The 23911-nt window shown below is 36.3% G+C and overlaps 2 protein-coding genes across 2 annotated transcripts; both read left to right on the top strand.

Annotated features, from left to right (window-relative positions):
* On the top strand, positions 1 to 22213 carry LOC137007562 (uncharacterized). The gene is made up of 4 exons (XM_067369100.1): positions 1 to 22; positions 20211 to 20444; positions 20897 to 22146; positions 22205 to 22213. The coding sequence occupies exons 2-4, from the start codon at positions 20213 to 20215 to the stop codon at positions 22211 to 22213; spliced, it is 1491 nt and encodes a 496-aa protein (XP_067225201.1). The 5' UTR covers positions 1 to 22; positions 20211 to 20212.
* On the top strand, positions 22158 to 23598 carry LOC137008180 (uncharacterized). The gene is made up of 3 exons (XM_067370055.1): positions 22158 to 23173; positions 23268 to 23340; positions 23465 to 23598. Exons 1-3 carry the CDS (start codon positions 22213 to 22215, stop codon positions 23520 to 23522), a joined length of 1092 nt encoding a protein of 363 aa, XP_067226156.1. The 5' UTR covers positions 22158 to 22212; the 3' UTR covers positions 23523 to 23598.
* The last annotated feature ends 313 nt before the right edge of the window (positions 23599 to 23911 follow it).

Genomic DNA, 23911 nt, shown 5'->3' with positions numbered 1-23911 from the left:
GTTCTACACAGCTGAGGACACGGTAATGAGAGATCTCAAATTCTTCCTGAGAAAGTCCACATGTTTATTTTCTTGAACAAAAACTGTACATGTATTTTTAGGTGGGCCAAACTATTATTTGAAGAAATGCTAAAAAATCTTTATATTGTTCTTTATATATATCTTTTATTCTTTTTGAATGTCATCTTCTGGATTTTTTTAGCTTTTGAGAAGCTCAAGGACTGTATATCTTTGGTAATTGTGATATTGTCTGGCAGTAAAGCAGTATTAAAGCATATTACCTCAGTATATTTGTAGCAGCTGCCTCATATAGGACACTTAGGAAATGGTTTAAAATATTTTTGTTTTGCAAATAAAGTAATAAATATCTGCTGAATCTTTTTCATATCTTTGTCATTTTTGTGCCAAATTATGGATAGTAGTAAGCATAAGAGTATCTATAAATATAATTGATAAAATCATTATTTAACTATACCCATCTAATGATAAAACACTTTGCCAATTAAAAGAATAAAACATATTAATCACATTTATTTATTGATTGTATTGTTTGATCTATGAATGTGTTCAATTTATGAATTCATGTGTTCAAATTTCTGTACTCATAACTTGATAACACTTTACCATGTAACCATGTTTTAACCATGTAATGTTCAAATGTATTGGCTTAGTAATTGTGCAAAGTAACAATGCTGATGATTTCATGGATGCATTGTTTCTAGCCATTTTCTATCAGATTTAATGAGGGTTTCTATTGGTTTCCACTACATATTTTGATCTGCAAATGTATTAACCAAAGCAATACAATTCCCTATAACAATTAGAATTTATAAGGTTTTATAGCAGAAAATTAAGTGTTTATCAGTTCTGCGTGGATTTCAAGGTTATGGACGGAGCACATCTCCATTCCCCGGAGTAAAGGTGAGAAACAGAGTTAAGATAAAGGTCGAGGTGGTATTTTGGTCTTTAGGACGTACCTGTCACGTTCCAGCAACGTACCAGTAAAACGTCGCCGCAACGAATATGGGAATCACAAAGTTACGTCGCTGGAACGTAATTCGGGAAATCGTTGCAACTAATATGAGCCGATCCGGTTACGTTTTTTACAACGTGCCAGTTTGGTCGTTGAGACGTACTCCTCACGTTTCAGAGACGTACCACTATAACGTCGCCACGACGAATATGGAAATCACAAAGTTACCTCCCTAGAACGTTATTTGGTACGTCGCTACAACGAATATGGTCCGGTCCAGTTACGTCGTCACAACGTAACTGTGTTAGGTGGGGTCACATACTGCGGTCAAGCCAGCCGCAGTTTTAAAATACACGGTCAAGCCAGCCGCCAAAAAAAAAAAAGTGTGTGCGCCTATTACTATAAATACGGTAATTTCAGGAACAGCAGCGAGAGAACGCGCTTTCAGAGCGCTTGAGTTGCCCATATCTATCTATCTATCTATCTATCTATCTATCTATCTATCTATCTATCTATCTATCTATCTATCTATCTATCTATCTATCTATCTATCTATCTTTATTCAGTCTAATATATAAAACATCTTTCTTTCTTTCTTTCTTTCTAATATATCTCTTTTTTCTTTCGATTATATATCCATCTCTTTCTTTTTTCTTTCTAATGTTTCTTTCTCTTACTATATCTTTCTTTTTTCTAATATATCTATTTCTTTTTTCTTTCTAATGTCTTTCTTTCTAATATTTCTTTCTTTCTCTTAACATATCTTTCTTTTTTGTATTATATCTTTATTTTTTCTAATATATCTCTTTCCTTTTTCTTTGTAATGTCTATCTTTCTAATATTTCTTTCTATCTCTCTTTTGTTATTTTCATATATATATATATATATATATATATATATATATGACAATTACTCTTGAATTAAATTGTGTTACTGTCTTACTGTGTAAAGATTACTGTCTGATTAGGCCTATAAAGACCTCATTTTAAATAAGTAGAAAATACCAATGGTCTGTTTCTATAGGGGACGTCCCATACAGTATGCATACCTCATAATATCCCTTTTACTGCAGCATTTTGGAGATATGCCACATTATTTGACTTCAAAGGCCTATAAACACCTCATTTCAAATAAGTAGAAAAAACTAATGGTTTGTTTCTATAGGGGACATCCCATAGAGTATGCATACCTCATATGAGTACATTTTACTGCAGCATTTTGGAGGTATGCCACATTATTTGACTTTGGAGGCCTATAAACACCTCATTTCAAATAAGTAGAAAAAACTAATGGTTTGTTTCTATAGGGGACATCCCATAGAGTATGCATACCTCATATGAGTACATTTTACTGCAGCATTTTGGAGGTATGCCACATTATTTGACTTTGGAGGCCTATAAAGACTTCATTTCAAATAAGTAAAAAAAACAAATGGTCTGTTCCTATAGGGGACGTCCCATAGAGTATGCATACCCCATATCAGTACATTTTACTGCAGCATTTCGGAGATATGCCACATTATTTGACTTCAAAGGCCTATAAACACCTAATTTGAAATAAGTAGAAAAAACAATGAACTGTTTCTATAGGGGACGTCCCATAGAGTATGCATACCCCATATGAGTACATTTTACTGCAGCATTTTGGAGATATGCCACATTATTCGACTTCAAAGGCCTATAAACACCTCATTTCAAATAAGTAGAAAAAACTAATGGTTTGTTTCTATAGGGGACATCCCATAGAGTATGCATACCTCATATGAGTACATTTTACTGCAGCATTTTGGAGATATGCCACATTATTTGACTTTGGAGGTCTATAAACACCTCATTTCAAATAAGTAGAAAAAACTAATGGTTTGTTTCTATAGGGGACATCCCATAGAGTATGCATACCTCATATGAGTACATTTTACTGCAGCATTTTGGAGGTATGCCACATTATTTGACTTTGGAGGCCTATAAAGACTTCATTTCAAATAAGTAGAAAAAAAATAATGGTCAGTTTCTATAGGGGGCGTCGCATAGAGTATGCATACCTCATATGAGTACATTTTACTGCAGCATTTCGGAGATATGCCACATTATTCGACTTCAAAGCCTATAAACACCTCATTTCAAATAAGTAGAAAAAAACAATGAACTGTTTCTATAGGGGACGTCCCATAGAGTATGCATACCCCATATGAGTACATTTTACTGCAGCATTTTGGAGATATGCCACATTTTTAGTCTTCAAAGGCCTATAAACACCTCATTTTAAATAAGTAGAAAAAACGAATGGTTTGTTTCTATAGGGGACGTCCCATAGAGTATGCATACCTCATATGAGTACATTTTACTGCAGCATTTTGGAGGTATGCCACATTATTCGACTTCAAAGACCTATAAACACCTCATTTCAAATAAGTAGAAAAAACTAATGGTTTGTTTATATAGGGGACATCCCATAGAGTATGCATACCTCATATGAGTACATTTTACTGCAGCATTTTGGAGGTATGCCACATTATTTGACTTTGGAGGCCTATAAAGACTTCATTTCAAATAAGTAGAAAAAAATAATGGTCAGTTTCTATAGGGGGCGTCCCATAGAGTATGCATACCTCATATGAGTACATTTTACTGCAGCATTTTGGAGGTATGCCACATTATTCGACTTCAAAGGCCTATAAACACCTCATTTCAAATAAGTAGAAAAAACTAATGGTTTGTTTCTATAGGGGACATCCCATAGAGTATGCATACCTCATATGAGTACATTTTACTGCAGCATTTTGGAGGTATGCCACATTATTTGACTTTGGAGGCCTATAAAGACTTCATTTCAAATAAGTAGAAAAAAATAATGGTCAGTTTCTATAGGGGGCGTCCCATAGAGTATGCATACCTCATATGAGTACATTTTACTGCAGCATTTCGGAGATATGCCACATTATTCGACTTCAAAGGCCTATAAACACCTCATTTCAAATAAGTAGAAAAAAACAATGGTCTATTTCTATAGGGGACGTCCCATACAGTATGCATACCTCATATGAGTACATTTTACTGCAGCATTATGGAGATATTCCACTTCAAAGGCCTATAAACACCTCATTTCAAATAAGTAGAAAAAGGAAAGGTATGTTTCTATAGGGGACATCCCATAGAGTATGCATACCTCATATCTATCCTTTTTACTGCAGCATTATGGAGATATTCCACTTCAAAGGCCTATTAACACCTCATTTCAAATAAGTACAAAAAACAAATTGTCTGTTTCTATAGGGGACATCCCATAGAGTATACATACCCCATATGAGTACATTTTACTGCAGCATTTTGGAGATATGCCACATTATTCAACTTCAAAGGCCTATAAACACCTCATTTCAAATAAGTACAAAAAACAAATGGTTTGTTTCTATAGGAGACGTCCCATAGAGTATGCATACCTCATATGAGTACATTTTACTGCAGCATTTTGGAGATATGGCACATTATTTGACATCCTGTCGAGGCAGGGGCTGATGCCTGGGGAGTGAAGACTTCACCTCGTGGTGGTGGAGCTCCTGTGGGAGCACTCTGTTTGCATCTCGAGAGATAACACACTGTCCATTGTTTTACTCCCTCACGTATCCGGCCCCCCCCGGGGTTGGATGCAATTGTACAGACATGGCAGAGGCTGCATCTGTACATAAGTGGAATGTGTTCGCTGCATGTTGTAGAGGTTGTATGTTGGTTATCTCCTTCCACCTTGAAGGTATATGTGGCAGCCATCTCAGCTTACCATACTCCTCTGGATGGTACATCAGTGGGGAGACACCCATAGGTAACTCGCTTCCTTTGTGGCACTTTGAGTCTAAGACCTAAGGTACATCAGAGGGTGCTGACTTGGGATTTGGCCATAGTCTTAGAAGGCCTATCTCTTTCTCCATTTAAGCCCATTGAAGAGGTTCCTGAGAAGTTCCTCACTCTCAAGACTCTGTTCTGCTCGCTATTTTGTCTCCAGAATTGGAGACCTTCATGCTCTGTTGGTCTCTCCCTCCTGCCTGGACTTTGCTCCAGGCATGGTTAAAGCCTTCTTGTTTCCTTGGGAAGGTTATGTTCCTAAGGTTCCCACTAATTTGGCAGGCCCTATTATGCTGCAGGCCTCCTGTCCTCCTCCTTTCCAGGATTCAGACCAGGAGAAACTTAATTTTCTCTGTCCTTTCAGAGCTTTAGATGCTTACATTCACAGAGCTGCCCTGTGGTGTGAATCTGAACAACTCTTTGTGTGTTTCGGGTCCCCTTGAAGAGGCCAACCTGCATCTAAACAAACTTTAAGTAAGTGGATAGTCGAGGCTATCTCATTTGCTTACAAGTTGGCTGGCCAACCGTCACCTCTTATGATCAGAGCCCACTCTACTCGGAGTATGGCTGCCTCTAAGGATTTGCTTTTTGGAGTCTCTCTTCAAGAAGTGTGTGATGCGGCAGGTTGGTCCTCGCCGCAAACGTTTGTCAGGTTTTATAACCTGGACCTGACCTTGACCCTGGGGTCACGATTTCACACAGACAGGCACTTGGTTTCACGGCGGCGTGGGTATATCGTTCCCAAAGTGCTTGACGCAGCACAATGTAAGGACTAAGGACGAACCAGACAAATTAATCATTTAGATGATTATTTCAAAACATAATTCCAGAAACCCAAAAGAATCTAATTTTCGGCTCCAGTCCATCTACAGAACCACCCCTGCTAGGTACTTTTATGGCACCCATGCTTTCTGACTGAAGGAGAGGAGACAAACCTTTAAGTCATTTGTAGAAACCAAATGGTCACCAGAAAATAAAGAATCTTTGATCTCCAGATCAAAAGAGACAGAGACTATGCAGGTCTGTTTCTCTGAGTGACCTAACTTTACAGAAAAACATACAGAGACTGTTTCTACAACTAAAACAGCATTGAATTGTTCCAAACAATTTGTATCAAACATCTTTCAACTGCATAAATTTTATATCATGTCTAAACATGCTACATGTAAGCTGTTATGCTTTAGAACACCCACAACTCATGAAAGTGTGATAACTTTTGAATGATTGATTGAAAGCATGCCTGGTCTGGTTTGAAATTAATTTAAATCTCAAATGTATGTTTAAATCATGGCTTGAATGAAATCTGTGTAAAACGTATCATATTCCATTTAATAGAAATCATGTCTAAATGGTGATCTCTGGTAAAGCCGATGATTCCAGAGACTGATAACGATAGATAAGGGTTATTTTGCCGCCTTCTAACGACCTTTGCCGCCTCAACTTTAATTCCAGCCACAACAAGAGACTTAATTTCATTTGCTAGCACGCTCAAACGTGATTGGTTTTTACCTAACCACAATCCGGACCTGAAAAGATTCTGCAACAAATCATCGACTCTGAAAAACCCTTCTCTCCATTTGAAGTCAACAAGCAAGTACCACCAGATTCTAACACTGAACTGGTGCATTAAATTAATGATTCATAGTTCGTTCAGGTCAGGTATTTTAAAGTGCATATTTTGCTAAAAATCATGCTCATCATTTCATTCTCTCTCAAAACTCTTTCTCTCATGTCCTTTCTTTCTGCAACGTGTATGAATGTTTGCGTGTGTTTGCGTGTTTGTGTTAGATTAGTTTGTGTTAGAATAAATAAAGTCTCTTGTAGATTTTAAAAGAAAGTGTCTTGTATTATGTGCTCGAAAATGTAATGTCTTAAACTGTCAATCTTAAAGTTACCGCACTCTAATTAGAGTTTTTACGATAGTGGATATTAATATCCACTATCGTAATCATTAGTTAAGCATTAGTAAACGATTAATTCATCACTTATAAAGCATTAAAAGACATTAGTAAGCCATTTTATAAATACAGATATAAATGCTTTATTTTTATTTATAAGCATATCTATAATGAGTTTAATAATTGTATTTATACTTTATTAATAACCAATTTATAATTTCTAAATTAAGTATAACATTATTTACAAACCAGTTATTCAGAAGTTGTCAGTGATTCATAAAATCATTTATTAAGTGTAAGTAAATGATTAATAAACTATTTAAACATTCATTTATACATCTTATTATTTAGACATATAATAATAGTTAGTATGTTAATAAATTCTTTATTAACACATATTCCTATTGCAATTCATGATTAATTCAGATAATTATAAAATATTTAGAAGTGTTTAGTTAACAATTTTTGTGAGCTCATCTAAAGTGAGGACTATTTATGCTTTGTAAAGGTTTTATAAATGAGATTTAAAGGTTCAGTGATCTTCTGCAGTGCTGTTCTCTCATGTTTTAAAGTTAGTACTGAGGTAGTTTTGACACTAGGAATATGTGTTAATAAAGCATTTATTAACACACTGAGTAACTAATACTATATGTCTGAATATTGAGATGCATAAATGTACATTTAAATATTTTATTAATCATTTACTTACACTTCACAAATGATCTTATGAACCACTGACAATTCCTAAATAACTGGTTTGTGAATAATGTAATACATAATTTAGAAATAATAAATTGATCATTAATAAAGTATGAAAATACAATCAATAAACTCATTATAGATATGCTTATAAATCAAGAACAAAGCATTTATAGTTGTATTTATAAATGGCTTACTAATGTCTATTAATGCTTTATAAATGATGAATTGACTATTTACTAGTGCTTAACTAATGCTTAACTTATGCTTAATTGTGTGAGATTATAAAGTGTTACCCATTTTATTTGTCAGGTAAAAGTGTATCATGCCAGTTACACAAATAACCAATTAGAAGCCAATTCAGAAATCAGAAATCAGAAATAATAACATCAGTTGCTCAAAGATGACTCTAAGAGTAACAATTGCATATACACAAAGTGGTGGATTAGTGTTTTTAAGACACGCACCCATCACTGTACGGGGTTTCTGGCTACAGAAGATCCCACATGACTGCTTTGCACTTTACCTTATATACACAGACCAGAACAAAAGGGTTGTAATTTTTTACTACACCAACACCTGTTTTAGGGGGAGAGGAGTGGGTTTTCACAACACCACTCAAAAAGAGGACTAAATTCTCCTTAGTTTTCAACCTTCTTCATAATACCAGTGACTGCTGTGAATCTGAGACCATTTTACCAACCGCACTGAGACATTTAAAATGATACCAAACATGAAAGGAAAAAACAATAGATATACCAGATACATTATATATCTTGGAGAACTTTCAGTAACTTGTGTCAGGGGGAAAGGAAGGAGGGCTTGTGTATGTGTGTGTTTCCTGTAGACGTGTGAGGACAGTTTAGGGCAAGGCGTTGTCCTATGCTATTTCTCTGAGTTTTATTGCTTTATTGCAGGGTGCTTGATCTCAGTTTTTGTCTAAAACTGAAAATCAAGTATTACAGAACCAATAATTTTTTTCTAAATATTAGAAATTAGGTTTTTATAGGTGTATAAAATAGAACAATAACAAATAATAGATGTGAGGTATGCATACGTCCCTATAAAAGAAGACCATTGTTTTTTCCTATATATTTGAAAGTAGGTGTTTAAAGGACTCTGAAGTCAAATAATATGGAATATTTCCAAAATGCTGCAGTAAAAACAGTTTCATTTGAGGTATGCATGCTGTATGGGATGCCCCCTATAGAAACAGACCTTAGTTTTTTTTCTACTTATTTTAAATGAGGTGTTTATAGGCCTTTGAAGTCGAATAATGTGATATATCTCCAAAATGCTGCAGTAAAAATGATAAATATGAGGTATGCATACTCTATGGGACGTCCCCTATAGAAACAGACCATTAGTTTTTTCTACTTATTTGAAATGAAGTCTTTATAGGCCTCCAAAGTCAAATAATGTGGCATATCTCCAAAATGCTGCAGTAAAATTTACTCATTTGAGGTATGCATACTCTATGGGACGCCCCCTATAGAAACTGACCATTATTTTTTTCTGCTTATTTGAAATGAAGTCTTTATAGGCCTCCAAAGTCAAATAATGTGGCATACCTCCAAAATGCTGCAGTAAAATGTACTCATATGAGGTATGCATACTCTATGGGATGTCCCCTATAGAAACAAACCATTAGTTTTTTCTACTTATTTGAAATGAGGTGTTTATAGGCCTTTGAAGTCGAATAATGTGGCATATCTCCGAAATGCTGCAGTAAAATGTACTCATATGGGGTATGCATACTCTATGGGACGTCCACTATAGAAACAGACCATATGTTTTTTCTACTTATTTGAAATGAGGTGTTTATAGACCTTTGAAGTCGAATAATGTGGCATACCTCCAAAATGCTGCAGTAAAATGTACTCATATGAGGTATGCATACTCTATAGGACGTCCCCTATAGAAACAGTTCATTGTTTTTTTCTACTTATTTGAAATGAGGTGTTTATAGGCCTTTGAAGTCGAATAATGTGGCATATCTCCGAAATGCTGCAGTAAAATGTACTCATATGGGGTATGCATACTCTATGGGATGTCCCCTATATAAACAACCCATTAGTTTTTTCTAATTATTTGAAATGAGGTGTTTATGGGCCTTTGAAGTCGAATTATGTGGCATATCTCCAAAATGCTGCAGTAAAATGTACTCATATGGGGTATGCATACTCTATGGGACGTCCCCTATAGAAACAGTTCATTGTTTTTTTCTACTTATTTGAAATGAGGTGTTTATGGGCCTTTGAAGTCGAATAATGTGGCATATCTCCGAAATGCTGCAGTAAAATGTACTGATATGGGGTATGCATACTCTATGGGACGTCCCCTATAGAAACAGTTCATTGTTTTTTTTCTACCTACTTGAAATGGAGTCTTTATAGGCCTCCAAAGTCAAATAATGTGGCATATCTCCAAAATGCTGCAGTAAAATGTACTCATATGAGGTATGCATACTCTATGGGACGCCCCCCTAGAGAAACTGACCATTATTTTTTTCTACTTATTTGAAATGAAGTCTTTATAGGCCTCCAAAGTCAAATAATGTGGCATACCTCCAAAATGCTGCAGTAAAATGTACTCATATGAGGTATGCATACTCTATGGGATGTCCCCTATAGAAACAAACCATTAGTTTTTTCTACTTATTTGAAATGAGGTGTTTATAGGCCTTTGAAGTCGAATAATGTGGCATATCTCCGAAATGCTGCAGTAAAATGTACTCATATGAGGTATGCATACTCTATGGGACGTCCCCTATAGAAACAGACCATTTGTTTTTTCTACTTATTTGAAATGAGGTGTTTATAGGCCTTTGAAGTCGAATAATGTGGCATATCTCCAAAATGCTGCAGTAAAATGTACTGATATGGGGTATGCATACTCTATGGGACGTCCCCTATAGAAACAGTTCATTGTTTTTTTCTACTTATTTGAAATGAGGTGTTTATAGGCCTTTGAAGTCAAATAATGTGGCATATCTCCGAAATGCTGCAGTAAAATGTACTCATATGAGGTATGCATACTCTATGGGACGTCCCCTATAGAAACAGTTCATTGTTTTTTTCTACTTATTTGAAATGAGGTGTTTATAGGTCTTTGAAGTCGAATAATGTGGCATATCTCCGAAATGCTGCAGTAAAATGTACTCATATGAGGTATGCATACTCTATGGGACGTCCCCTATAGAAACAAACCATTCGTTTTTTCTACTTATTTGAAATGAGGTGTTTATAGGCCTTTGAAGTCGAATAATGTGGCATATCTCCGAAATGCTGCAGTAAAATGTACTCATATGGGGTATGCATACTCTATGGGACATCCCCTATAGAAACAGACCATTTGTTTTTTCTACTTATTTGAAATGAGGTGTTTATAGACCTTTGAATTCGAATAATGTGGCATATCTCCAAAATGCTGCAGTAAAATGTACTGATATGGGGTATGCATACTCTATGGGATGTCCCCTATAGAAACAGACCATTTGTTTTTTGTACTTATTTGAAATGAGGTGTTTATAGGGCTTTGAAGTGGAATATCTCCATAATGCTGCAGTAAAAAATGATAGATATGAGGTATGCATACTGTATGGGACGTCCCCTATAGAAATAGACCATTGTTTTTTTCTACTTATTTGAAATGAGGTGTTTATAGGCCTTTGAAGTCGAATAATGTGGCATATCTCCGAAATGCTGCAGTAAAATGTACTCATATGAGGTATGCATACTCTATGGGACGCCCCCTATAGAAACTGACCATTATTTTTTTCTACTTATTTGAAATGAAGTCTTTATAGGCCTCCAAAGTCAAATAATGTGGCATACCTCCAAAATGCTGCAGTAAAATGTACTCATATGAGGTATGCATACTCTATGGGATGTCCCCTATAGAAACAAACCATTAGTTTTTTCTACTTATTTGAAATGAGGTGTTTATAGGCCTTTGAAGTCGAATAATGTGGCATATCTCCGAAATGCTGCAGTAAAATGTACTCATATGGGGTATGCATACTCTATGGGACATCCCCTATAGAAACAGATCATTTGTTTTTTCTACTTATTTGAAAGGGTGTTTATAGACCTTTGAAGTCAAATAATGTGGCATACCTCCAAAATGCTGCAGTAAAATGTACTCATATGAGGTATGCATACTCTATGGGACGCCCCCTATAGAAACTGACCATTATTTTTTTCTACTTATTTGAAATGAAGTCTTTATAGGCCTCCAAAGTCAAATAATGTGGCATACCTCCAAAATGCTGCAGTAAAATGTACTCATATGAGGTATGCATACTCTATGGGATGTCCCCTATATAAACAAACCATTAGTTTTTTCTACTTATTTGAAATGAGGTGTTTATAGGTCTTTGAAGTCGAATAATGTGGCATACCTCCAAAATGCTGCAGTAAAATGTACTCATATGAGGTATGCATACTCTATGGGACGTCCCCTATAGAAACAAACCATTCGTTTTTTCTACTTATTTAAAATGAGGTGTTTATAGGCCTTTGAAGACGAATAATGTGGCATATCTCCAAAATGCTGCAGTAAAATGTACTCATATGGGGTATGCATACTCTATGGGACGTCCCCTATAGAAACAGTTCATTGTTTTTTTCTACTTATTTGAAATGAGGTGTTTATAGGCTTTGAAGTCGAATAATGTGGCATATCTCCGAAATGCTGCAGTAAAATGTACTCATATGAGGTATGCATACTCTATGGGACGCCCCCTATAGAAACTGACCATTTGTTTTTTGTACTTATTTGAAATGAGGTGTTTATAGGGCTTTGAAGTGGAATATCTCCATAATGCTGCAGTAAAAAATGATAGATATGAGGTATGCATACTGTATGGGACGTCCCCTATAGAAATAGACCATTGTTTTTTTCTACTTATTTGAAATGAGGTGTTTATAGGCCTTTGAAGTCGAATAATGTGGCATATCTCCGAAATGCTGCAGTAAAATGTACTCATATGAGGTATGCATACTCTATGGGACGCCCCCTATAGAAACTGGCCATTATTTTTTTCTACTTATTTGAAATGAAGTTTTTATAGGCCTCCAAAGTCAAATAATGTGGCATACCTCCAAAATGCTGCAGTAAAATGTACTCATATGAGGTATGCATACTCTATGGGATGTCCCCTATAGAAACAAACCATTAGTTTTTTCTACTTATTTGAAATGAGGTGTTTATAGGCCTTTGAAGTTGAATAATGTGGCATATCTCCGAAATGCTGCAGTAAAATGTACTCATATGGGGTATGCATACTCTATGGGACATCCCCTATAGAAACAGATCATTTGTTTTTTCTACTTATTTGAAAGGGTGTTTATAGACCTTTGAAGTCAAATAATGTGGCATACCTCCAAAATGCTGCAGTAAAATGTACTCATATGAGGTATGCATACTCTATGGGACGCCCCCTATAGAAACTGACCATTATTTTTTTCTACTTATTTGAAATGAAGTCTTTATAGGCCTCCAAAGTCAAATAATGTGGCATACCTCCAAAATGCTGCAGTAAAATTTACTCATATGAGGTATGCATACTCTATGGGATGTCCCCTATATAAACAAACCATTAGTTTTTTCTACTTATTTGAAATGAGGTGTTTATAGGCCTCCAAAGTCAAATATTGTGGCATATCTCCAAAATGCTGCAGTAAAATGTACTCATATGAGGTATGCATACTCTATGGGACGCCCCCCTATAGAAACTGACCATTATTTTTTTCTACTTATTTGAAATGAAGTCTTTATAGGCCTCCAAAGTCAAATAATGTGGCATACCTCCAAAATGCTGCAGTAAAATGTACTCATATGAGGTATGCATACTCTATGGGATGTCCCCTATAGAAACAAACCATTAGTTTTTTCTACTTATTTGAAATGAGGTGTTTATAGGCCTTTGAAGTCGAATAATGTGGCATATCTCCGAAATGCTGCAGTAAAATGTACTCATATGAGGTATGCATACTCTATGGGACGTCCCCTATAGAAACAGACCATTTGTTTTTTCTACTTATTTGAAATGAGGTGTTTATAGGCCTTTGAAGTCGAATAATGTGGCATATCTCCAAAATGCTGCAGTAAAATGTACTGATATGGGGTATGCATACTCTATGGGACGTCCCCTATAGAAACAGTTCATTGTTTTTTTCTACTTATTTGAAATGAGGTGTTTATAGGTCTTTGAAGTCGAATAATGTGGCATATCTCCAAAATGCTGCAGTAAAATGTACTCATATGAGGTATGCATACTCTATGGGATGTCCCCTATAGAAACAAACCATTAGTTTTTTCTACTTATTTGAAATGAGGTGTTTATAGGCCTTTGAAGTCGAATAATGTGGCATATCTCCAAAATGCTGCAGTAAAATGTACTCATATGAGGTATGCATACTCTATGGGACGTCCCCTATAGAAACAGTTCATTGTTTTTTTCTACTTATTTGAAATGAAGTCTTTATAGGCCTCCAAAGTCAAATAATGTGGCATATCTCCAAAATGCTGCAGTAAAATGTACTGATATGGGGTATGCATACTCTATGGGATGTCCCCTATAGAAACAGACCATTTGTTTTTTGTACTTATTTGAAATGAGGTGTTTATAGGGCTTTGAAGTGGAATATCTCCATAATGCTGCAGTAAAAAATGATAGATATGAGGTATGCATACTGTATGGGACGTCCCCTATAGAAATAGACCATTGTTTTTTCTACTTATTTGAAATGAGGTGTTTATAGGCCTTTGAAGTCGAATAATGTGGCATATCTCCGAAATGCTGCAGTAAAATGTAGTCATATGGGGTATGCATACTCTATGGGACGTCCCCTATAGAAACAGATCATATGTTTTTTCTACTTATTTGAAATGAGGTGTTTATAGGCCTTTGAAGTCGAATAATGTGGCATATCTCCGAAATGCTGCAGTAAAATGTACTCATATGGGGTATGCATACTCTATGGGACGCCCCCCTATAGAAACTGACCATTATTTTTTTCTACTTATTTGAAATGAAGTCTTTATAGGCCTCCAAAGTCAAATAATGTGGCATACCTCCAAAATGCTGCAGTAAAATGTACTCATATGAGGTATGCATACTCTATGGGATGTCCCCTATAGAAACAAACCATTAGTTTTTTCTACTTATTTGAAATGAGGTGTTTATAGGCCTTTGAAGTCGAATAATGTGGCATATCTCCGAAATGCTGCAGTAAAATGTACTCATATGAGGTATGCATACTCTATGGGACGTCCCCTATAGAAACAGACCATTTGTTTTTTCTACTTATTTGAAATGAGGTGTTTATAGGCCTTTGAAGTCGAATAATGTGGCATATCTCCAAAATGCTGCAGTAAAATGTACTCATATGGGGTATGCATACTCTATGGGACGTCCCCTATAGAAACAGTTCATTGTTTTTTTCTACTTATTTGAAATGAGGTGTTTATAGGCTTTGAAGTCGAATAATGTGGCATATCTCCGAAATGCTGCAGTAAAATGTACTCATATGAGGTATGCATACTCTATGGGACGCCCCCTATAGAAACTGACCATTTGTTTTTTGTACTTATTTGAAATGAGGTGTTTATAGGGCTTTGAAGTGGAATATCTCCATAATGCTGCAGTAAAAAATGATAGATATGAGGTATGCATACTGTATGGGACGTCCCCTATAGAAATAGACCATTGTTTTTTTCTACTTATTTGAAATGAGGTGTTTATAGGCCTTTGAAGTCGAATAATGTGGCATATCTCCGAAATGCTGCAGTAAAATGTACTCATATGAGGTATGCATACTCTATGGGACGCCCCCTATAGAAACTGGCCATTATTTTTTTCTACTTATTTGAAATGAAGTTTTTATAGGCCTTTGAAGTCGAATAATGTGGCATATCTCCAAAATGCTGCAGTAAAATGTACTCATATGAGGTATGCATACTCTATGGGACGTCCCCTATAGAAACAGTTCATTGTTTTTTTCTACTTATTTGAAATGAAGTCTTTATAGGCCTCCAAAGTCAAATAATGTGGCATATCTCCAAAATGCTGCAGTAAAATGTACTGATATGGGGTATGCATACTCTATGGGATGTCCCCTATAGAAACAGACCATTTGTTTTTTGTACTTATTTGAAATGAGGTGTTTATAGGGCTTTGAAGTGGAATATCTCCATAATGCTGCAGTAAAAAATGATAGATATGAGGTATGCATACTGTATGGGACGTCCCCTATAGAAATAGACCATTGTTTTTTCTACTTATTTGAAATGAGGTGTTTATAGGCCTTTGAAGTCGAATAATGTGGCATATCTCCGAAATGCTGCAGTAAAATGTAGTCATATGGGGTATGCATACTCTATGGGACGTCCCCTATAGAAACAGATCATATGTTTTTTCTACTTATTTGAAATGAGGTGTTTATAGGCCTTTGAAGTCGAATAATGTGGCATATCTCCGAAATGCTGCAGTAAAATGTACTCATATGGGGTATGCATACTCTATGGGACGCCCCCCTATAGAAACTGACCATTATTTTTTTCTACTTATTTGAAATGAAGTCTTTATAGGCCTCCAAAGTCAAATAATGTGGCATACCTCCAAAATGCTGCAGTAAAATGTACTCATATGAGGTATGCATACTCTATGGGATGTCCCCTATAGAAACAAACCATTAGTTTTTTCTACTTATTTGAAATGAGGTGTTTATAGGCCTTTGAAGTCGAATAATGTGGCATATCTCCGAAATGCTGCAGTAAAATGTACTCATATGAGGTATGCATACTCTATGGGACGTCCCCTATAGAAACAGACCATTTGTTTTTTCTACTTATTTGAAATGAGGTGTTTATAGGCCTTTGAAGTCGAATAATGTGGCATATCTCCAAAATGCTGCAGTAAAATGTACTGATATGGGGTATGCATACTCTATGGGACGTCCCCTATAGAAACAGTTCATTGTTTTTTTCTACTTATTTGAAATGAGGTGTTTATAGGCCTTTGAAGTCAAATAATGTGGCATATCTCCGAAATGCTGCAGTAAAATGTACTCATATGAGGTATGCATACTCTATGGGACGTCCCCTATAGAAACAGTTCATTGTTTTTTTCTACTTATTTGAAATGAGGTGTTTATAGGTCTTTGAAGTCGAATAATGTGGCATATCGCCAAAATGCTGCAGTAAAATGTACTCATATGAGGTATGCATACTCTATGGGATGTCCCCTATAGAAACAAACCATTAGTTTTTTCTACTTATTTGAAATGAGGTGTTTATAGGCCTTTGAAGTCGAATAATGTGGCATATCTCCAAAATGCTGCAGTAAAATGTACTCATATGAGGTATGCATACTCTATGGGACGTCCCCTATAGAAACAGTTCATTGTTTTTTTCTACTTATTTGAAATGAAGTCTTTATAGGCCTCCAAAGTCAAATAATGTGGCATATCTCCAAAATGCTGCAGTAAAATGTACTGATATGGGGTATGCATACTCTATGGGATGTCCCCTATAGAAACAGACCATTTGTTTTTTGTACTTATTTGAAATGAGGTGTTTATAGGGCTTTGAAGTGGAATATCTCCATAATGCTGCAGTAAAAAATGATAGATATGAGGTATGCATACTGTATGGGACGTCCCCTATAGAAATAGACCATTGTTTTTTCTACTTATTTGAAATGAGGTGTTTATAGGCCTTTGAAGTCGAATAATGTGGCATATCTCCGAAATGCTGCAGTAAAATGTAGTCATATGGGGTATGCATACTCTATGGGACGTCCCCTATAGAAACAGATCATATGTTTTTTCTACTTATTTGAAATGAGGTGTTTATAGGCCTTTGAAGTCGAATAATGTGGCATATCTCCGAAATGCTGCAGTAAAATGTACTCATATGGGGTATGCATACTCTATGGGACGTCCCCTATAGAAACAGACCATATGTTTTTTCTACTTATTTGAAATGAGGTGTTTATAGGCCTTTGAAGTTGAATAATGTGGCATGTCTCCAAAATGCTGCATTAAAATGTACTGATATGGGGTATGCATACTCTATGGGACGTCCCCTATAGAAACAGTTCATTGTTTTTTTTCTACCTACTTGAAATGGAGTCTTTATAGGCCTCCAAAGTCAAATAATGTGGCATATCTCCAAAATGCTGCAGTAAAATGTACTCTTATGAAGTATGCATACTCTATGGGATGTCCCCTATAGAAACAAACCATTAGTTTTTTCTACTTATTTGAAATGAGGTGTTTATAGGCTTTTGAAGTCGAATAATGTGGCATATCTCCAAAATGCTGCAGTAAAAGGGATATTTATGAGGTATTCATACTGTATGGGACGTCCCCTATAGAAACAGACCATTGGTATTTTCTTATTATTTAAAATGAGGTCTTTATAGGCCTAATCAGATAGTAATCCTTATGCAGTAAGACAGTAACACAATTTAATTCAAGAGTAATTGTCATATATATATATATATATATGAAAATAACAACAGAGAGATAGAAAGAAATATTTGAAAGATAGACATTACAAAGAAAAAGGAAAGAGATATATTAGAAAAAAGAAAGATATAATACAAAAAAAGAAAGATATGTTAAGAGAAAGAAATATTAGAAAGAAAGACATTAGAAAGAAAAAAGAAATAGATATATTAGAAAAAAAGAAAGATATAGTAAGAGAAAGAAACATTAGAAAGAAAAAAGAAAGAGATGGATATATAATCGAAAGAAAAAAGAGAGATATATTAGAAAGAAAGAAAGAAAGAAAGAAAGAAAGATGTTTTATATATTAGACTGAATAAAGATAGATAGATAGATAGATAGATAGATAGATAGATAGATAGATAGATAGATAGATAGATAGATAGATAGATAGATAGATAGATAGATAGATAGATAGATAGATAGATAGATAGATATGGGCAACTCAAGCGCTCTGAAAGCGCGTTCTCTCTCTGCTGTTCCTGAAATTACCCTATTTATAGTAATAGGCGCACACACTTTTTTTTTGGCGGCTGGCTTGACCGTGTATTTTCAAACTGCGGCTGGCTTGACCGCAGTGACCAAACTGCGTGTGTATATTAGCACCTTTGTTGTTTTCTTGTGGTATGAGATAAAGCGTCAGGACCAGCTGCCAGTTGCACCAGCTGTGCGCAAGTTACAACGTAGACTAGTTTTCACGTAAATGGGCACTAAGTTACAACTTACGCACTACTAAATATTTTTGTGTTGCACCATTAAACTTAGTTGAAGCGTAACTCTACGTACACACTAAATATTTACGGAAGCCTCCTATCAGGAGTAACGGTTGGAATAAAATAGCAGACTGACTGAACTGCATCCATAAGCTCTTGTTTTACCTGACAGACTTCATTCTTTACACATATATGATGCTGCTGACATTTACACTCTCTTAAATTTAAAGAGAGAGAACATCATGTGAAAAGATTACTTTGTTAGACACTCTTCAACACGAACCCGTTAAACAGCGCACCGCTGTGTGCATCGGTCCTATCACTCCGTGTTGTGCATGTCAAATAAAATCAGTCATTATCAATAAATGTAATTTCTTATGTTTTTGTTGTTGTTTCAGTATTTATTTATTGATCCTTATTAATTTCGTTTCAAATACAGTTTCTGAATGTTATTTACATATAAAAACATTTATGATTAAGTAGTAGGCTATTATATTTAATGGAAACTTATTTTTACTGTTAGCTACGTGAGGCAAAATAAGTCAGAATGAAGGATAAACTGAAATTCACGGAATTTCAACAACTTCTGCTCCTGTATTTGAAGGATAACTGAAGGTAAACGTCATATTATGCGACTACGCATTACTTTACGGAGACCTTACGAGCTACTAGCTACGTTCTGCCTTAAGAACAAATGGTGCAACCGAATAAAGTACAGAGTTAGTTACAAACTAGCTAGTAGTTACTAAGCCACTAGTGAGGACTTTACGTTCCAATTTAAGAAAGAACTTACGAACGGCTGGTGCAACCCTACCCAGGAAGCGCTGCCGCGTTACGTCAGACTTAACAACCGAACAGACTGAATATGTAATGCGCATGTGCATGACATCAGAGTTTTCATAGATTTGCGTTTTTGTTGTTTACATGGAGACCATTTTCAAAAACTTGCACTTTAAAAACCCGTTTTCAAAACTTTGTGTTTTCAGGCCACCAAAACGGCCAAAACGCGTAAAAGTTTTCCATTTTTAGTTGAAAACGGTGTCGTATAAACGTCCCCTAATAGAGTCAGCTGGACTGCCTAATCATATCATGCTCCATCCTAATTAACAAGTCAATCTAATTAATAGGTCTAATTAGTTGGGTGTGGTATTCTCTGTGTTCACAACACTGTTGATTTGTGAAAAACTGTGGATTAATTTTTATTGTAATCATTTTTGGTCTGAGAAAGCTTTCCATTCAGTGTCGAAAACTTCAAGGTAAGCACTGTGAAAAATATAAATAAAGCCACACATTCTATTTGTGGAGTTTTAATCGTTTAAACAAACCATTCAGTTGCTATCAAACATTTGACCACTGTCATAGAATGCTAGCAAAGCTTAAGTACATGTAAAATAAAATTCATAATAAAGTGTGGATGGATAAGTAAAAGTTTCTTTAAAAAATATATTGGAAAGGTCAAACAGGCTAAAATCATCCCTAAACAAAATTTAGAGAATTACTTGAGTTCAAAAACAAATGTCTGTTTAAAGACAATTCTGGCCAAATTACTAAAACCCTGTCGTTTTGTGCTCCAGGTATGGCTGCTATAGTTACCCAAGAGTCCACTGGTGTTATGGCAGGTGTACGGAGTGGATCAGGGCATGCGCAGGCCCCTCCGCTCCCTGGCCCTCTGCCCTCCAGAGTGTTACACCCAGATGAGCAGCTCCAGCGAAACCAGCCCTTTTACGTTCCCACTGTCCAGCCTCTTTACCCATATCAATGGCCCATGTCAACACCATATGTTCCCTACAGTGGACTTCATGGGTTAGGTACCTTCTAAAGCACACACATTTCTTTTCTCATTTTACTGAATATTATTAGGGTTGCTTTTTATTTTATTTATTTACTTTTTCTTCAGAGATAGATTTCAATTTAATTATACTGTGAAGCAATATACTTTATTTGCTGTGCCATTATTTAATTTTACCCAATGATGATGATGATTTTTCTGTTTCTAAAAGTTTCTCGATGGCTTCTCTTCTGGATTGTCTCTAGCACAGTAACTTCTCAAATGAGTGAAACCATGGAGGACCTGCATGCTTTTCGTAATATAAAGTGTGATATTTACTTTGCAAGATTTAAGTGTGTGATTTGAGGGTCCTTGATTTAGGATACTAGGATCCAGTTGTTCATGCTACCAGGTCTATATGGTAAAATGTGTGAATGGAAACCCACATATGCCTAATACTATTTTTTTTTTTTTTTTTTTTTTTTTTTTAAGGTTATGGCATGATGCCACTACTACTTCCACCATGTTTGGAAGTCCCTGGATACATGATTCCTCATGCTCAACTGCCCATATTGGACTACAGACATATAACTCCCCGTGTGGCTCCAACTATTGTCCACCAGACCCACCGCTCCCATTTCCAAAACAATGTGCCCATTGGTCGTGTAATGGTCAGCTCAGAGGTGCAAACTGAACCCCTTTGTCATAGCATAGACTCACATGGACATGCAGCAAGATCCCAAAATTGTTCTGAATCGGGTAGGGGTACTGGCTGTGGCAGTCAAGTGTCAACATCACCCTGTTCCTCAGATAAGAAATCAGTAGCTTGCCCTGAAGGTACATCCATGCTGACTCAAAATTGCAATGCCACGAATGCTAATGACACTACTGGTTTATCTGCTGTTCCCAAGAGTGAAATCCTCCAAGCTGAACGGGTGCAAATCAAATACAGTGAAATGCCTTCTGGGCTTAAGATCTTTCAGAACATGGAACTAGCTGGTCATAACGAAACTGACCTTTTGCAGTGCAGCTTGGCATCTGTAAAATCTTCGGAGGATGTCGTTTTGTGCTCTTACCAGTCATTAGCATTAAGGAAGGATAAACAGAGGGTTGAAGCTGGGATGTTAAGATACTCCAGTAAGCATTGTCTTCCTGCTTGTAGAGAAGTTAATGTGGTAACTTCTCCATCTTGTAGAACTTTTAAAACACATTCTAAGCCAAGCAGATCCGTCATTACCCAAAGAATTAAAGCAAAGAAAAAATCAGAAATGCCGTTTCAGGCAGAGGTAAAGGAAAATGGGAACTCTTCCAATGTTCTTGACATACAGAACCATAACCAGCCTTGTCAGCTTGAGGCTTCTATCTTGTCGGTAGAGTCTTTGATCCCGTATGTTCCTTCTAGTGAGTGGATGATAGAGAATCTTCCAACCCCTCAGAAACTTTTGAGCCCACTGATTGAACCCAGTGACATTATCTCAAAGCCGAATTTTATTCCTGTAGGGAAGAATCGACAAACTGACGCATCAACTAAAAATCATGGTCTTCCACATCACCTAGAAGCCTCTATTTGGTCAGTAGAATCTTTGATGCCATATGTGCCTTCCAAAGAGTGGATGGTTGAGAATGGGGTTCTAACTCCTCAGAAACCTCTGAGCTCCCAGATTAAACCCAGTGGTGTTCTGTCAGAGCTGAATCGGTCTTCCACTAGTGCTGTTTCAGTAGGGGAAAATCTGCAAACTGGCGCATCAACTAAAAATCATGGTCTTCCACATCACCTAGAAGCCTCTATTTGGTCAGTAGAATCTTTGATGCCATATGTGCCTTCCAAAGAGTGGATGGTTGAGAATGGGGTTCTAACTCCTCAGAAACCTCTGAGCTCCCAGATTAAACCCAGTGGCGTTCTGTCAGAGCTGAATCGGTCTTCCACTAGTGCTGTTTCAGTGGGGGAAAATCTGCAAACTGGCGCATCAACTAAAAATCATGGTCTTCCACATCACCTAGAAGCCTCTATTTGGTCAGTAGAATCTTTGATGCCATATGTGCCTTCCAAAGAGTGGATGATTGAGAATGGGGTTCTAACTCCTCAGAAACCTCTGAGCTCCCAGATTAAACCCAGTGACGTTCTGTCAGAGCTGAATCGGTCTTTCACTAGTGCCATTTCAGTAGGAGAAAATCTACAAACTGGTGCATCAACTAAACATGTCAAGGCCTGCTCACCATACCGTCCCTCAACAAGCTGGCTAGCTGACTTTGGTAATGTATACTACTACAGTAAGTTACCCATAGTACAACAACAGCCTAAAATTCCAGAGAGGCGGTTGCCAAAAATGTCCTTCGCCATTAGTCTTGAATCTTCTCCTCTCAGAAATGGGAAAGAGACCAGGGACCAAAGACCAGCAATTGGTGTCTCGGATCAGAAGCACAATTCATTTCATACTTGCAAGAGCAAAGCAAAAAGCAGTCCGAGGCTTGCTAGATCTATGACGTGTGGTTTAGTTTCTCATTCCACACTGGAGAAAAAATGTCCCTTCAGCCCATCATGTAGATATGACCTGAAAGGAAAGAATCGTAGAAAGCTTTCCTTTTCAGATGGTATTGGCAGCAAAAGAGAAGAGATTGCTGAATTGAAAACCTTTGATGGGAAGAGGGCTACTGATGGACTCTGTGATACTCAAGATAAATTTGTTGACTTTGAATGGAGAATTTGGGAACCGAGTGAGGAAGACTGGATCACCCCAAATAAGAGCTTGTTACAGAGACTACAGAAAGGTAGGGCTGCCAAAAGACTGTTGCCCAAATTCTGTACTCTATATATCATTGCCCAAATATACTCTATATTGTTACCTATATCTTTTTCTGGTAGACAATGCATGGAAAGGAAGTATTCAGGCATCTAAAACCGAAAGGATCCAGAAAAAGGAAAGAGTACATGCAAGGTAAGTTAATTTGTCTTGAAAGAACTGTCCCTATTATACCCTTACTGTTTATGTATTTAAAATCCCTTTTATGTAATCACTTAATATTTTGTTGTTGTTTGTTAATCCCCCTTTATCTCTCCAGAGCTCACACAAGAGGGAGATACAGTGCACACCCCATGGAGAAAGTAAACTCACATTAACGTTACATGTTTAAACACTTTTGTCACTCAAATACTTGCGTGTCATTTTTATGCAGTGATTTAATAAAGTACTTATGACTGCAAACATGCTGCATATTGCCTTTGTTATTGAATCTTCAGAAGTTCCATTTGAAATGAAGTGTCACTAAAGCACATGAATACATTGTGTGAATAACTATGAATGTAATACACACAGTACTGTATCTTTTGTTTTCAACAGAACAAAGAAATTTATACAGGTTTAGAACAACCTGATGGTGAGTAAATGACATAATTTTCATTTTTTGGTAAACTATCCCTTAAACAGGAGACTGTTAAAGCTAAAGTTGTTTGTCCTCAGAAGCTACTGAAATTTTGAATATGCATTAAATATTACTATAGATAGATTA

The sequence above is a fragment of the Chanodichthys erythropterus genome, chromosome 19, assembly GCF_024489055.1.
Source record: "Chanodichthys erythropterus isolate Z2021 chromosome 19, ASM2448905v1, whole genome shotgun sequence".
Classification (NCBI taxonomy): Eukaryota; Metazoa; Chordata; class Actinopteri; order Cypriniformes; family Xenocyprididae; genus Chanodichthys; species Chanodichthys erythropterus.
The sequence above is the reverse complement of the archived record's forward strand: the minus strand, read 5'-3'. Positions and strand labels throughout refer to the sequence as shown.